Below are 17905 nucleotides of genomic sequence, written 5' to 3'. Positions count from 1 at the left end.
GTGGATTTTATCCTGGGCTATATCTGCCCAGTTACAAACAGCCAAGAATTCAGAATGCTAGATACAAAGCTGTGCACCATCAAATTCAGGCTTTGTTTGTTTTTACCAATAGCAATTATAACCCTGGCAAGAATACCTTTTCAGTGCTGGCATATACACAAAACTGCAAGCCAGGAGGGTGGGAGGGGAAATCCACCATTACAAATCTGCCTGCTCATGACTTAGGAGGAATAAACAAGATTGGAATGCAAGAGGAGGCTCTGAGAAAGAGGATGCCTCAATTAATATGCAAGTGATGCTTTCTTGCCTTGAATACATTATGAACTTGCAGCATACTAATATGCCATGCTGTCATAAGCACCAGATGGAATAGTAGGCAGTAGATGTCTCATCAGACCTCAAGAAGATGTATTAATGTTCCTGCTCTCATTTTTTCCTCCCCTTTTCCTCCTTCCTTCAAACTGGAACCCCTCAGGTCTGCCCATAGTCTCCTGTATTTCCTAGCATCAGGCACCTGCTCCCACAGAAAATTTCTGTGGGGTTACTTCATCTTCAGCAGGTGGTGCCAGAGCATCCTTTCCAACCTATTTTATCTCATAAGGCAAAGGCCATAAGATGTGTCAGGCTGTGCTTACTGAAGAGTATAAAGTACAAAAGATAATAACGGAAGATAAATGATAAAGGGGAGAGAAGACATTTAGTTTAAAACTGCACAAATTGTCTTCCATTATGCACAAGCAATGTGGCATGCTTTTCCCCCCTCAGTCTCTCCTACTGGAAAGTCAAGGGGAGGGAATGACAAATGGTGCATAGACTAATTGAATGTATGCTTCCACATGCTGGCAAGTCTTCTCAAAACTCTGCTGCAGAGATTAAGTTTTAACTAAAACTTCCTCTGACTTTTCATAGTCTGGAACACTTTTGGAAATGTTTAAAAGAATGTATTGAAGACTTTTATCCATAGAGTCAAGCCATTAAAAGTTTGGGTTCAGGTCCAACTCAGATGAATCAGAATGGTTTAGAAGTCTCCAGCAAATTTCTACTTCAGACACAAACTTCAATAAGTAGTTTAATCACTTTGAACCAGTTGTGAACCAGTTTAGATACATTTCATATAGAAGAGAATCAACCTCATCCACTTACAATCTTAAACTGGGTAAGTGGGAAATGCTATACACTCAGGAAAGTATTTTTGAACTATTCTTTAATGCATTCAACTGTTTTTTACAAACAAAATATGCACAACAGGAAAATAAAAAGTGATTCATACAATTGGAAGTTGAGTGCTAGATTGTTGAGTTACTTATTTTGAATGGTAGTAACTTCTTGTATTTAGGACTTTGGTGCAGGTTCAGGATCAAGGCAACCAAGTCATTGTAGATTCTGGTGCAGTTCCCATTCACTGGGGAAGAAATCTTGACCTGCTTATGGGTTGAAGTACAGGTTAGGTGTGCCTTCCTGCCAGTATCCTTTCCATGGGCTCAGTAATTATTCAGAAAGGTGCTAAGTCTGTCCAACTAGTCCCCATATCTTAAGAAGCATATTAAGATCATTTCTTTAAGCAGGATCAAACTCAGAATGTATGGCCCTTGCTAGCCCACAATTTAAGCAACTGTCCAGCTGTTAAAAAAAAGATGAGTCCACAGGTGAAAACAATTCAATCATCCACATTTGAAAACATATCCCAGATTCAAACCAGCAATTCTGATGAGCAATTTATTGACATTTAAAAAAATACTGAATAATTGTACAGATATACAGTAATTAATTGTCCAGACAAGGAACAAATTGGACCAATATTCTTATAAATTCCACCTAAAACATTTCGTCAAATTCCCATTTTTTAATAAAGTAATCCATTGTCTACTCACAGCCCAATCCTAACCAACTTTCCACTGCCAATACAATTGCAGTGCAGCCCCGAAGTAAGACAGCAAACATTCCCTTACCTTGAGGAAGCACCCATGACTGCCCCACCATCACAGAATACAGTGTGAATATGAATCACACAGAATACACAGAATATAAATCATAACCGACTAACAGCCCAGTCCTGACCAACTTTCCAGCATGGCTGCAGCGATGCCAAGAGGGCATATTCTGGGAGGGGGGGGCAGTCATGGATGCTTCCTCAAGGTAAGGGAATGTTTGCTCCCTTACTTCGGGGCTGCATTGCGATTGCATTGGCAGTGACATTCAAAAAGTAAGTACATTATTTGATGTGAATAAGTAAAATTAACGAAAAGTTCATATGAGATTGCTTCTTCAGGATAAAATCTACACAGGCCTCACCCAACTGACGTTAGTAGGGATACAGTAGTGGGGATATAGCAGATTTAACTCTGCTGCAGGGAGGAATGGAGAAAAATTAAGCAAGATAAAAAAAAAGCTATATTTTAAACACAGTCCCTGATCATAATGACAAAAACCTACTTTGATTTTGATTTACCAAGCTTTTATTTCAGAATGAGAATTCCCATTGGGTCATCCATCAGAGTACATGTTGTATATCTAGAGTGGCAAGACAGCAAAAACACTTACTGACAAAAAAAGCTAAACACTTTTGACAAAACTGTTAAGCATTCTTGGAGAATCAAACAGTGAAAATTTTCTCCTCAGACTTTCATCAAAATCAGTGGTACAGCCTAGTAAATCTACTCAGACTTGTAGCAAAATATGCTGATTTAAGGGATAAAACAAGTGTTAGCATCCTAGCTACCTCAAAACAGAAGCAGAAAGATGACAGTAGCCTTTTTGAGAGGACCAGGTTAGTCAGAACCTGGACTTTGGCAAGGGATGGGAGCAATCATTTTTTGAAAAAGCATATTTAACCTAGTAATCAAGAGGGCTTGGGCTGCTAATAATGCAGGTGACAAGATGGTGCTCATACAGCATGGAAGTATGTATAATTACAAAGAGCTATTACCTCAGCAGAATCTTTTTTCACAGCTCAACTATGAAATAAATGCTGGCACAAAATTTCAGTGATTGTAAATTCTTTACAAATCTCCCTATGAAAGGTCCTTATATTGCTGCTTAAAATGACATTTCTTGCCCCTCCCCTCAACATTAGAAGCACCATAGGAAAGAGCTTGACAAAAACCTAAGATAAAAACTAAGAAATAATCATATGTACGTATAGGGAATGCCCAGCAGGATCTAGTGGACCAAAGGTTGATCCAAATCCAGCATCCTGTTTTCCACAGTGGTCAACCACTTTCCTCATAAAGCCCACAAGAAGGCCCCATACTCTCCCACACTTGCTCCCTAGCACTGGCACTCTTCATTTGAGCCTGGAAGATTCCAAAAGCCATTTTGATTAGAAGCCATCCATAACCAACATGTTTCATATACATTACCTCAGAATTCGTACAGCACCCCATAAAATAAGCTAGTCATATTATTCCTTCCCCATTAGAGATGGGAAGCAGAAGCTAAAAGATAGCCAGTCAGTCTGAAGCTGAAGCGACAGGTGAGCCAGAGGGGCATATGACTGATATTTCTTGTCTTTATTACACAGTGCCATTGCCTGAGATACTGGCCATGTCTTTCATGCAGTGTCGAGCTGATATGCCCACCATAATGTCCTTCCTAAGCAAACGTGCACCATTACAGCAAGTCCTTTAGCATGCAAGACAGTAGAAATCAGTAAGGGGGGGGTGTCAAATTGGGCATGTATATTTTATTTATTTATTTATTTATTTAAAACATTTATACTTCACCTTTCCCAAAGTTCAAGGAGGCTTATAAAACATTTCAAATGTCAATCCCGAAGGCAAAAATCCATGTCAAGACCTTTCTAAGTGGCAAATCAGGAATTTCCCAAGGCAAATCTCACCCCTGTCCACGAGCTCACTATGTGGCCTTAACAAACAAGCTACTCCCTCTCAGAATCAGCTTTCGAGATGCAATATGGAGATTATAACACATACTTCCTTACAAGGTTCTTGAAATGTAGTAGTAGTAGTAGTAGTAGTAGTAGTAGTAGTAGTAGTAGTAGTAATTTTATTGTCACTGTGCTACAGCACAACGAAATTTATGCACCTTTGAGATACAAGCATAAATATATACTACAATTCCAACAATCACACTCTACACACTCACCCACACATTCTATACAACATACATCATAATATAAAAACAGTATAACAGACCATAATGCCCAGGAGCATGGTAACAACTAAGTCGCCTTATTCAATGTAATTATGGCTGTGGGATAAAAACTGTTCAGGAATTGTGTGGTGCGTGCTCTAATAGTTCTGTATCGTCTACCCTAAGGCAACAGTTCAAAGAACTTATGAGCCAGATGGAAGGGGTCTCTCAGAATACTATGTGACTTCTGCAGACAGCGAGATGTATAGATGTCCTCCAAAGCTGGTAGATGAAGGTTGATGATGTGCTGCGCAATCTTAATAATTCTCTGCAGAGCTTTTTTGTCCCCTGCAGAGCAATTTCCTTACCACACCAAGATATCATAGGTTAGGACACTCTCAATGGTGCAACAATAGTAAGACACAAGCAGCTGCTGTGACAAATTTAACCTCCCAAGCTTCCTCAGAAAATATAACCGCTTTTGTGCCTTTTTTATCAACATGCTGGTGTTAATAGCCCATGAGAGGTCCTCTGTGATGTAAATACCTAGGAATTTGAAACTAGCAACCCTCTCCACCTCCTCACCATTTACGTATAATGGTGTGTGTACATCCCTCTTTTTCTGGAAGTCAGTTATAAGTTCTTTAGGTTTTTTTTTCATGTTAAGTGAGAGATTATTTTCTTTGCACCACAATAACAACTCCTGTACCTCCTTCCTATAAGCAGAAGGTTCATCGTTCCTGCTAACAAGCCCCACCACTGTAGTATCGTCTGCAAATTTTATAATTTCATTGGTGTTATGTGATGGGGTACAATCATGTGTATACAGGGAATAGAGGAAGGGGCTCAGCACGTAGCCTTGGGGAGCTCCTGTATTTAATATCAGAGTGGAAGAATGATAAGATCCTAACTGACTGTGGCCTATTTGTCAAAAAGTTATTTATCCACAGACAAATGTCTTGCTGTATGCCCAAACTAGTCATTTTAAAAAACAGCCTGCTAGGTAGAATGCTGTTAAAAGCAGAACTATAATCCACAAATAACAGCCGTACATATGCACCCCGTTGTTCCAAAGGACGCAGGACTGTGTGTAAAACAATAGAGATGGCATCATCAGTCGACCTATTACTCCTGTATGCAAATTGACAAGGATCCAAGGTGGGTGGAAGACCAGACTTAATATGTTTCTGCATAGCCTCTCAAAACACTTCATAATTACTGAAGTTAGAGCCACAGGTCGATAATCATTAAGAGAAGCAACAACTGTCTGCTTAGGAACTGGTACTATAATAGATGTCTTCAAACAAGTAGGGACAGAGCACTGTGACAGAGATAAATTGAAAATATTTGTAAAAACTTCAGTCAGCTCTGCAGCGCAGTCTTTAAAGACCCGCCCCGGAATTCCATCTGAGCCAGCTGTTTTCCGGACGTTAATATTCTGTAAAACCCGTCTCACATCAAAGAAAATTTGGCTTCAAATGGGAAAAAGCCATGGCAAGAATACTAAGAAAGTAAGAAGATAAGAGCCCTGCTGGATCAGACCAAAGGCCCATCTAGTCTAACTTCCTATGGGTGCAATCCTAACCCCTTATGTCAGTGCTTACCAGCATTGACATAAGGGCAATGAAGCTTCGAGGTAAGGGAACAAACATTCCCTTACTTTGAGGAGGCCTCTGTGAGTGACACCCAACTGCAGGATGCAGCACATGTCTCATTGGTACCACTATGCCAGTGCTGGAAAGCACTGACATAAGGGGTTAGGATTGTGCCCTATATCTCCTAGTGGCTCACCAGATGCTTCAGGGAGCGCACAAGACAAGATACCCGAATCTTGTTGCCACTCCCTTGCATCTGGCATTCAGAAATAGCCTACTTATAAAATCAAGAGGTTGCATCTATCCAGCATGGCTTGTAACCTGTGATGGACTTTTCCTCCATAAATATGTCCCATCCCCTTTTAAAGGCATCTCGGCCAGCCGCCATCACCACATCCTGTGGCAAGGAGTTCGATAGATTAATTACATGCTGGATAAAGAAATATTTTCTTTTGACTGTTCTAACTCTCCTGACGCTCAATTTTAGTGGATGTCTCCTGATTCTGGTGCTGTGTAAGAGGGAAAAGAACATTCATCTATCCACTCTATCCATTCCATGCATAATTTTAATGGGCTGCTTTGAATGCCCACTATGGAGATAAACTAGGGTATAAATTTGTAAGTAAATAAATACATAAATAAATATTTTATGCACTTCAATCATGATCAGAAGGCACTCCCAGGCATCTTTTTTCTAGACTGAACAGCCCCAAATTCTGTAGCTTTACCTTATAAAGCAGATGCCCAAGTCTAGTAATCATTTTGGTCACACTCTTGTGCATTTTTTCCATTTCCACTATATCCTTTTTGAGATGTGGTGACTGGACTTGTAGGCATTGTGACCCTACCATCTATTTGTTCAATGGAATAACAATATTGGAATATTTCATTTACTATCCCTTATTTAATGTCCCCCCCAAAAAAAAACCAGTCCAAAGACCAATTCTTGGAGCACACGGCTTTTTCACCTTTCTCCATTGTGAAAATTGCTCATTGACACCCATTCTCTGTTTCCTGGTCTTTAACCAGTTCCTAATGCATGAGAGGACCTGCTCTCTTATTCCCTGACTGTGGAGTTTTCTAGGAGTCTTTGGTGAGATAATGTGTCAAATGCCTTCTGAAAATCCAGATATGTAATATCAACAGATTCACTTGAATCCACATGCCTCTCTGGGAGCTGAGCTATCAAGCCCTCCCTGCTTTGCTCAACTAGTGCAGAGCAAGTAGTGCAATCTTATGAAATGCACTTCTCCTGAGACTAGGTCAGCTGGCTGCTCAACAAGGTCCTAGGAATGGCAGGTGAGTGGAGAATCCCTGTTGCTATGGTCAGCAAGGCCCTTTGCTCCCCTCAGTGCAAACCTTGGAGCCTTAGGAACTCACCTTTCTCCTCAGTGCCCCCACTTACACAAATGAACTTGGCTGTTAGCCAAGTGGTTGGTACGTTGGCCTGGTGACCCCTCAGTTAGAAGCAAAGGGGAATCCTAGGTCTGTGGATGATCTCACAAGTAAGCAGACAGGATCACATTGGAAGGAATGGACATGACTATTAAGTTGAACACAGGCTGTTCAGCTAATTGAACCTTGGTCTGATTTACCAAAGCAAATCCTAAATTCTCACATTCTTGCATTACACAACACAGTAGCCGGCACACTGTACCCTTACTTATTTCAGGAATATTAGCCAGAAGATCATTCACAGAGCACCCTGTCAAATCATCTAGTCTTTGAACAGTTGCGGGGGGGAAAACGTATGCACTTTTCCCTTTCACACTGCAACAGAACCAGGGGACATCTACTAAAATTTAATCTTGGGAGAGCTAAAACAAATAAATTTAGAACAAAAAGTTAGAACCAATTTGTTATTTTATTAGAGCAAATAAAAGAAAATAAGATACAGGAAGCTAGACTAGATGGGCCTTTGGTCTGATCCAGCAAGGTTCTTCTTATGTTCTTAAAAACAGTTGTATATAGGGGCTGCAGCTCAGTGGTAGGGCAGATGTTCTGCATGCACAAGATCTCAGGTTCAATCCCTGACATCTTCCTGTAAGTTGGGAAGATAGTCCCATCTGAAACCAGTCATTGTCAACAATGGACAATGGTCCAACTGTGTATGAATTGAACTAAAGGAGAGGATGAACAAAAATAAAATGAACATTCACTGCTATATGAGCAATAATTTTTCTAGATCAAGGTACTAAACAAAGTACATGTTGCACTGCGCCAAGAAAGTTGTCAGCAATCTATTTTTTTAAAAAGTCCACGAGTTCATAAAAATTTAAATCTTCAGAACAGAAGACTTTCACAATAGAGAAAAACACAGTAAAGAAAATTTGGGTTTAACTTTGAGATCCACACATATGTGTCACTAAAGATCAGGATCCACTATTGATCATACACAAAGGGAACAGTAGCTGTTGAATAAATAGATTCTGTCTGAGTACTAATGAATTCAGTCTTGGCAGCTCTGAAAGATGTTAGGATATTAACTTCGGGCACTAACTAAAGAGGATTACTTCTTCCTTACCTGACATCAACCTAGTAAAGGAGTGTGGGATGTACAGTGTCCATTTTTCAATCTGCTGTGCTCTCCTGTGCAGCTTCCATCGTTTTAATAGGATTTGCACAGGAAAACACCTTTATAGCACAACCCTACGCATGTCTTTTCAAAAGTAAGTTCAGTTGAGTTCAGTGGGGTTTACTCTCAGGAAAGTGCATACAGAACTTCAGCCTAATCCTTTCAGGGCCTTGCAGTGCCAGATCCCACATTCCAGCAGCTCAAAGCCCTTTGCAGTAGGGCAAAAGCCAGGGTTTTTTTGTGTGTGCTTCAAGGTTACTGCCACAAATGGCCAGAGGTACAGTGTGTATGCCAGTGCTCTGGGAGGTGCTGCCAGGGTGGTAGGACTAGGGAAGGGAAGTTTAGGGGCATTTTGGGACAGAGAATAGACTGGAGGGTGTTGATCCTAGCAGCAAAAGCACAAGCCAGATCTTATCCCCATTTTTCAGTCCACCCTGCCTCCTTTCTTTCCTCACACTTATGCCAGCCACATAGCTAGTGTGGTTCAAAGGAGAACCACAGGTGGCCAGGAGGCTTACCCAGAGGTAAGCCAGTATTGGTGCAGTGGTTCTGGTGTTGGCCTGTGATCTGGAAGATCAAGGTTCAAATCTCTGCTCAGCAACAAAGCTTCCTGGGTGACTTTGAGCCAGTCACCGACTCTCAGCCTAATCTACTTCTCAGGTTTGTTGTGAGGACAAAAGGAGGGAAGGAACCATTTACGGCACCCTGAGCTCCTTGGAGGAAGGGCAGTATAAAAATGTGATAAAGACTTCTGGTTGGCTTTCTTGTTCCCCCCTCCCCATCACTGGATACAGTGAGCACTCACTTCATTAGCCCAGCTGCCTCTTTGTCAGTGGTGGAGACAGGATTCAAGCTGTAAGTGTCTCAAGGGAGGGGCAGCAGCTCAATCACAGAATACCTGTTTTCCATGCAGAAGGTTGCACATCAATCCCTGGCATCTCAAGCCAGGATAGAGTAAAATTCTTATCGGAAATCTGGCAAAGCCACAGCCAGCTTGTGTTGAAAGTACTGACCTAAAGGAACCAATGGACTGACTTCCCAGAAGACATCAACCTATGTATTGCTTCCTCCAATGTCTTTCCTTACCTTCCTCCTCTTCATGCAATTGTCTATTACATTTGTAAGAGAGGGCCATTTTGTTCATTTTATGTTTGTGCAGCATCTTGTTTCTAGGAGTTTAAGAAATTAAGTATGGTGGTGGTGGTGGTGGTAATCATCATCATCATCCAGAAGCAGGACTTCAAGTAAAAACCTATTTTCTTTTAACCACAATAATAATCTGAGCACGGACTGGACATCAATTCACACCATGTCAAAAAATGGCCACTGTACATCTTTGGCTCTGTTGCTTGGTTGATGTCTAGTAAGGAAGGAGCAATCTGCTTAGGTTCCTAAATGTCAAAATCTGGAAATTAAACATTACAGGTTTGGCTACAACTCTGCTGAGGCATGACCAAGACAGGTGGTTTAAGTTAATTTAAATCAAATCCACCTTGCAGTAATTTACATGATCATATGAGAGGGGAGCGTAAAAGGCAAGGTAAAAAGGACAGAGTGCAGAGTTGTCAAAAAATGCTATCCCTTTTCTGAACAAACCTTTTAGTTTACACCAGTACTTCCCAAACATAGCTGGTCAGTGACGCCTTCTCCAGCGCTGCAACACAGAAGTAAATTGTGATGACACAAAATGAGTCATGTGATGACATCACTGGCCACTTACCTTCTGGTTGCAAGGCTGAACGGAGACTTAAAATAGTGGTAAGGAGACCAGGGCAGGTGGGAAGGTTTTTACAAGCGCATAATTTTCATGCACAGCAGCTCTGCCTGCTGCGTCAAGCCTCATAAGAACATAAGAACAGCCCCACTGGATCAGGCCATAGGCCCATCCAGTCCAGCTTCTTGTATCTCACAGCGGCCCACCAAATGCCCCAAGGAGCACACCACATAACAAGAGACCTGCATCCTGGTGCCCTCCCTTGCATCTGACATAGCCCATTTCTAAAATCAGGAGGTTGCACATACACATCATGGCTTGTAACTCATATTGGATTTTTCCTCCAGAAACTTGTCCAATCCCCTTTTAAAGGCATCCAGGCCAGATGCCAGCACCACATCCTGCAGCAAGGAGTTCCACAGACCGACCACATGCTGAGTAAAGAAATATTTTCTTTTGTCTGTCCTAACCCTCCCAACACTCCATTTTAGTGGATGTCCCCTGGTTCTGGTGTTATGTGAGAGTGTAAAGAGCATCTCTCTATCCACTTTATCCTTCCCATGCATAATTTTGTATGTCTCAACCATGTCCCCCCTCAGGCGTCTCTTTTCTAGGCTGAAGAGGCCCAAACGCTGTAGCCTTTCCTCATAAGGAAGGTGCCCCAGCCCAATAATCATCTTAGTCGCTCTCTTTTGCACCTTTTTCATTTCCACTATGTTCTTTTAGAGATGTGGCGACCAGAACTGGACACAATAATCCAGGTGCTCCTCCCACTATTACTCCTATTATTATTACCCACTATAATTATACCCACAATAATTACCCACTATAATTACTATTACGCCCACTAATACTCCTCCTCCCACTATTTTTAGGCTCGCATTGCTGTCTCGCTGCCAGGCATTGGGCCTCCCGCAATGCCCTGTGGGTATGTGTTGTGAAACCCCTGGATGCCACAACACACAGATTGGAACCTCTGTGACCACACAGACTGGGACTTCAAGCTGTTGCCCATAATTTAAGATTGGTTTATAGTATACACACATTCAGCATTTGATGGCTGCAACATTGCAATGACTTGCATTTGTGAAGGGTTCATCATAGATACAGAGGCCGAGCTCCCATATCTCCTCTAGGATCAGCACCAACATTTTGGAAAAAGTGAATCGACATGCTCCTAATTCACATCACTTCAAGCACAACGTTTTTCCATGGAAACAGTCACACAGTCAATCCTCAGAGACTTGTTCAAGTGACCAACTGGATATCCTGAACACGTGAAGGATGAGGGAAGAGGGTAGTGATGGCAAGCGTCAACTCTTACTTCCAAATTCAACTGTGCAGGACCAGTGACAAACACATGGAGGTCAGAGAGTGGCTCCCAGCATTTCCCATTCTCCATATATCTTTCAGTTGGTCATAAGAACTGGGCTAGAATAATCAACTGTAGAGAAATCAAGTGATGTACACGTGTGTATGAACTACTAGGCCTCAGATTTCTTTTCACCTACATATTGCTGAGTAATACCAACACCCACTGTGTACATAAAAGTGTCATAGATCTTAGGGTGCTATGACCTCATTTATTATTGAAACTCATTCACTATTTACATTATACAAATGGCAAAGAGGCCAGGTCAAAATTAGGGCCCAATATACAGTGTGGGGGACAAAAACTAAAATCTCTCAGCACAAGCTGAGCAAAACATAGCACTCATTGTTTACTCCTTTAGCAGGAAATGAACAGTACATCAGTAAACAGAAGAACCTGCATGCAAATAGGAGGGACCCTTGTTTAGGAGGGCAACATGCTGTTGTCCTTGCAATTATAGCACCACCCTAAAATGTGCTGGGTACATTCCACGCATGCAGTTCATGCCCCCAAAACACTAAAAATAGATTTGTATGGGATAACTTCCGAAATTATTGCTTGCATGAAAGGTGAGAGGGGTCAGAATAGTATCCCTCCTGAAAAATATTTTGATTTGGAGACAAATCAAACTCCCAAAATGTTCCCTTGGAATCCAGGAGACCAAAAGTATGCATAAGGATTTTGACTCACTGTCATAACCCTTCAGTCAGACAAAGGCATTAAGTATGATGATCGAAACAGGGATGCAGCTTTCGTTGCCGAAGGCCTTTAAATATTTCCAGACATACTTTCCACAACTGGCAGAAAACTTGTTTTGTAGAGACCTGAGTTTTCTTGAAGAAACAGCATAGCAACAGCAAGTTAAGACCAAGCCAAGCCAAGTTAATCGAGCGTTTGAGGCTATTTGCTGCATAATAGCAAATATATGTGCATGCAAACTAAAACAACACCCCCACCTCCCCCCAAAATAAATAAAGGTGGTTCATCTTTAAGTTACAAGGACACTAACAATTGTACATCTGTGGCAACCGTGTTTTTATTTCTTTAAACATATGATCGCTTGCTTGCTCTAATGTTAAAACCAGAAAGCCTCCCTAGTACACAGTGGCTATAAATGCCAAATCAATTTTCAGCAGATAATAAAGTCCATGTTTTACAATCAGCTATGCAATGTTTTACTACCCAAAATGTAAGCTAATAATATATAGCTCTGCTAAATGGAAAATGCAGATACACTGTTAAAAATGGGCTGGCTGTGAGATGATGGATCATTTCTGCTGGGACCTTCTTAAAGCTGTGTGCAAACGTTTTGAAAATATCACATGATGCAGCCATGTGTTAAAAATTATAGCCAGTTAAGTTCTCTGCTAAGAAAAATATGTGGGCAATTTATGAAATGCACTCCAGGATGGAGATGTCTTAAGTAAAACCAGATTCTGAAAACAAACTTCTTTTTTTTCCCCCTTCTGGAAACATGAACTTAAAAAGTTGCAGTCACATCTGGAAAGCAGAAGTAAAGAAGGGGTGGTCTGACCTAATACTGGCCATCTTCTGAAAGAACAGCATTATTTCTGGGCTACAATGACTATGATCAGTGCTTGTCCTTTTAAGGCAACCATCCTGAATACTGCCATGGGCAATCATAAAGCATTTTGTAGGCCAACATCTGCTCTTTGAACATATGATAAAATGACTAGTAGGTTTGCAACTTAAAGCACAGACACACAACTTAAAACACGCACAACTGCTGGAAATTTTGCTGTTTAAAAACAAATACACTATCATTCACATAAAGCTGTACATTTTTTAAAGACAGGGATAAGCTTCCCCTCACCCCCATTTAACAGGTATACTGAGAGTGAATAATGGCCCCGGTCCCACCATAGTATTAACCTGTGTTTGGGCTGTACCATATTAGACTGCAAGGGAAGACTCACACATTTGAATGCTTCCTGATGACCAGAAAAACAAAAACAAAAATTCAAGTAGACAGAAAAATAGCATGCAAGGGAAAAGAAACTGAGAAACCCCCTTCTTGATATTCAGTTGCCTATGCAGAAGGACGCTGTTTGTCTGTGGTGGGGGGGGGGATGGGAAAAAAATCACATGAGCCCTCACCTGTAGTTTGAGAAGTGCAACTCAGACACAGGCTAACTACCTCAGGCAGAACAAGGTTACAGAAGTGTCTGCAGAATTCTCTTGCTACAAAATTCTTTGGAGAGCTACCTTCCATATACCTACATTAATCTTATTTGAAACATCCACCACTCCACTGCCATCCCCCCCACAAGTTTCCAGATACAGCAAATATTTGCAGCCAATCTCCCTTGCTGGCAGTCTGGTGGAAGTGCACAACAATTCCTTGTGCGAATGCTACTGCTACACACAAAGGCAGAGTGGGGCGATTTGTAACCCTACTTTTGTCTGAGTAATTAAAAAAATGCAAAGTGTCAGAATTGCCTCAAAGGATGCTTTCCAAAAGTCAGAGACTGAGCTCCCAGATCTGCATGCACACACACACACACACACACACACACACACACACACACACACACACACAATTGCAGTGACATAATATCGGATTACATAAAAATACACATCCTTTTAATCTCCTGAACATAATATGCTTATTTTAAAAATACAAAATCTCTCCCAGATGGCTAATAATGCCCATTTCGGGGGGGGGGGATCCAAACACCACAATATTAAAAGGCTGAAATATGCTGTGAACAGATTGAGAGGCAGTGAATCCTAAAAGGGGGGGGGAGTACAGATGGGTGTCAAAAATAGCCGTCAGATCTGCTCAAGTATCTCTATTCTGGCACATGCTCCCAGTCACAGCTGTTAGTGTATTCTCTGTATCCAAGTGCAAGGTTTTCTAACACTCAGAGCTGACATTAAGAGACAAAAAAAAAAAAAAAGACTCTTCTCTGCACTTCATTTTTGCTGCCACTTTAAGAGCCTGCTAGCAATTAAAAATTTATGTAATTATTAAGTCCTGCAGCATTGATAAGCGTATTTAGGCACACATGTCACTTATCTCCTTTTTATTAAAGATGCATGACAATTTAACCAGCAGGTAGGTTAACAGTGCAATCCTATGCATATTTACTCCAGAGTAAGTCCCTTTGAGTTCCTGAGCAGGATTTACACTCAGGAAAGTGTGCAGAGGATTGCAACCTAGGTAATTTGGGAGCTAGAGGCTTAATAAGAAAGAAAGGTTTGAAAAAAAATCTCCTGCTTATAGGTGCTCCGTGACAGCTTAAAAAGTCACAAGATGATGCACTTTGAACCCACACACTTTGAATCCACACATTCAAATATAAGAACAAAAGAGCAAATACGCATTTCAAATGTGAGATACTTTTGTGGTCTTAGATGATGCAGCTTTTCACACTGAAGAATCACCACAGCCACTGCTCTGTTCCTAATGAGGACTACATCCTTCAGAATGCAAGAGACAGGAATCACTCTTTAGAGTCAAAGGGTTAAAATTGGCCTGTCCTAGCCCTCTGTTGTCAACTATGCAAATCAATTTGCCCATATTTCAACCATACAAATCCTCTTAGCCTTAGTGCTTTGAGCAAACAGAGCTCCACTTCCTGGATTCCAGGATTGCAATTGTGACAAGAAACACACCAGCAATAGTATATTACCAGGTATCCACAACCTAAAAGAAAATCATTCTTCAAACAACTGGCAATACCTACAATACAACTGTGGTCACGGAAAGCTCGCAGATACTGTTTCAAAACACCATCTGTGATGGATACACACACTCCTTAAGCTAAGGCTGCCTCTTATCCTTTTTCCTACCCAAATAATCCCAAAAAAGAATCAGTGAGCTGCAGGAACACTCAGTGCCTCTTTGCTTTTCATTTAAATAATTTAAATTTAATTTGAAAATGTCCCTGGCAGTACAGGGTGCTTTATCTAACCCTGAGGTTCCAAAACACTGACACCCCAGTACCACCAGAAAAAAAAAATCCATTCTTCCTTGCAGGATTAAAAACAAAAACACAAACCACTCACTTTTTTTTTTCCTCATCAAGAAAGTCCTTCACATAATTTACCCTACACAGCTGAAATATTTCCACTGGCAGTACCATTTATCAATTAGGCAAGGGGTCAAGATCCAAGGATAATATTTTCAGGAGGAAACTGACATGCTCAAAATTTCCACTCCCACAACAGTTTCACTCATTCAGCAGAAAACACAAGAAGATTTCAAGAGAAAATACAGTCCGCATATTTGGGCTGCTGGCAACCAACGGCTTGTGGATTTAAGTCAGAAGTCTGAAATAATCTGCTGTATTCCCCTCTCACTTCGCTTCTCTCTAGCATAAGCAGCTTCTCAAAGAGATCATTCTCGGTGCTCTTCCCATGATCACACAAGTCATCTCTCCCGATAAATCTAAGGCTTCCAGATACAGAGTACAGCTCAATCATAAGCGACAGATAGAAGCTATATTTCTCTCCATACCCTCACACACTCACAGGAAGACAGATTCTTTGCTGCCTCTTCTGTATTTAGTATTCAGCATTGCAATATATTATGCACCAAGTAGTTACCCATACACACACACACACACACACACACACACACACACACACAGTCTCTCCCCCCCACAGCTCTCTCCATACACAATTAGCAGCTACAACCACTCTTTGCATGCCTCCCTCTCAGTACCCTTTTCTTTTTTCTTTCTTTTTTTTTTTGCTAGCAGAGAAATCCAACTATGAAATGACTGCTGTGTTCTCATTTCCATCAAGGAAAAAGGGGAGGAGGGGGAAAGGAGAGGAAAAAAAGCACTCACCAGGCATCTCGAATAAAAACAGACCCACTGCAAGAGGCTTTCTCCTAAAAGCAAGGCTTGTTTGGGACTCAGCGCCTCCTGTTCTGGAATGAGCACAGAGAAGCGAGGAGGGCCATTCTAACTGGCTGTGGCAGTGTAGCTGGAGGCAGGATGCCGGGCGCGTGCATTTGCCAGGCAAAGACAGATGGAGAGCTGACACTCTGTATCGCACTTGGAGCAGAAATGTGAATGATGACAGGAGCACATGTGGCCTTGAACCCAGCCCCGTCTCTTCAGGCTGAACAATGACAGGGAAGTGTGTGCAAATTATCACAGCCCCTCAGCTGACTCTTCTTCCTACTGTACCTTCACAGCAAGTTCCAGAGGACCAAAAGAATAGACAGTAAAATGCAGAGTGATAAAGCTGAACACTGAATTATTCATTTTCTCCCTCTTTAAAAAGTTAACCCTTTCCCTCACAGAAAGCATCTATTAAAACCAGTACTTCCTTCCCTTCCCCCCTCTTAATTAATGGCTATAAATTTTAACTCCAAAAAGAAAAAAAAAAATCTCTAGAGTGCTTTTATGGTTTGAAATTCATGATGTGCGCAAAAACTGAAGTTGCATTTTTTAAATAAATGCAAATAAACAGAATTTTGCTATCGACACGTCATTTTATCACAGTGAACAGTGTATCAAAATCATTCCTTTTGTCTGCTTCTCAGTGGTATATATAAAATAGAACACACTTAGAGGCAGTCCACTTTCATTTTACTACAATGCTTTTAACCCCCCTGGATTTCCAGCATTGATATGCTCCAAACATTTCCAGCTTACTCTTCCTTTGCCTTGCGTGGTGATCCATGGGGGATGAAAACAAAATCATCTCTGGAAGCTTTTCTCAAAAGCTAAACAATCATGTCCTCCCCATTTCTGATTTCTGCACTCCCCTTAAATGTTTATCCCTCACATGAATAACATATGTCTGGCTAGGTTCAATGCACTCTTCCCTATTAAGCTTTAATGGACACCATGATACATAAAACTACAAGTCTTTGTTACAGTGCTTTATCTAAAGCTGGCTATTTTCCTCTCAGCAGTCCCTCATCAGTCCTTTGTAAAACATCTTTTGCCTCATAGGAGAAACAGACGCCTGCCTGCCTGCCTTGCATACCTTCTGCAGCACACTGAAGCTTGTGCAAGATTCCAGGGACAGGGGAAAGCCAACTGCTTCTTCTTTTTCTTTTTTTAAAATTCTCTTCCAATTTAAAGCCTATAGAAAGGCTTCTGAGACAAACAATTTTACAGCTTGATGAGTGTTTTCCCCCCCCCCTCTCCCCATGAACATTCAATGGCATTTTGAGACTATGAGCGCATGTAAATCGACAAAACATGTCCTTAAATGCTTCTGTGTTTATGGAATCCTTGCAGACCTTTCCACAGATCTCTCTCTCTCTCTCTCTCTCTCTATTGTTTAACATGCACTCTTTTCCTTCTCCTTGTAATAAAGCTCTCAGACTACCCAGCCGTCACTTAAGCAAGACTCATCCACAAATGACGCTGTGGTTTGAAACAAACTGGTATCTTGAATAAGGAGCAACAGAACAACTACTGGCTGTGGTCAAATGCTCCCGCTAAGTTTTCATATAACTAGTGAAGCCTGTAAGTTTACCACTGGGGGTGGTGTTCTTAAAGGGAGGGAGATTGCATACTGGTCACTTCATGCCACACCAGCCCTAATAACAGCATGGCATCTAAAAG

At 41.3% G+C, this 17905-nt stretch overlaps 1 protein-coding gene across 2 annotated transcripts in view; it reads right to left on the bottom strand.

Annotated features, from left to right (window-relative positions):
* Nucleotides 1–17905, bottom strand: part of RUNX1T1 (RUNX1 partner transcriptional co-repressor 1) — a 195052-nt gene that overhangs the window by 121735 nt on the left and 55412 nt on the right. The window contains exon 1 of one of the 2 annotated variants that reach the window (XM_066623153.1): nucleotides 16166–16299. The exons of the other annotated variant lie outside the window; for it this stretch is intronic. Within the exon in view, the coding sequence (XP_066479250.1) occupies nucleotides 16166–16172 (7 nt within the window). The 5' untranslated portion in view covers nucleotides 16173–16299. Of the gene's footprint in view, nucleotides 1–16165; nucleotides 16300–17905 lie in introns of those variants that run through there. 2 annotated transcript variants of the gene reach the window in all.

Source organism: Tiliqua scincoides, chromosome 4 (assembly GCF_035046505.1).
Source record: "Tiliqua scincoides isolate rTilSci1 chromosome 4, rTilSci1.hap2, whole genome shotgun sequence".
Classification (NCBI taxonomy): Eukaryota; Metazoa; Chordata; class Lepidosauria; order Squamata; family Scincidae; genus Tiliqua; species Tiliqua scincoides.
This window is presented reverse-complemented; position numbering and strand designations above follow the sequence as displayed.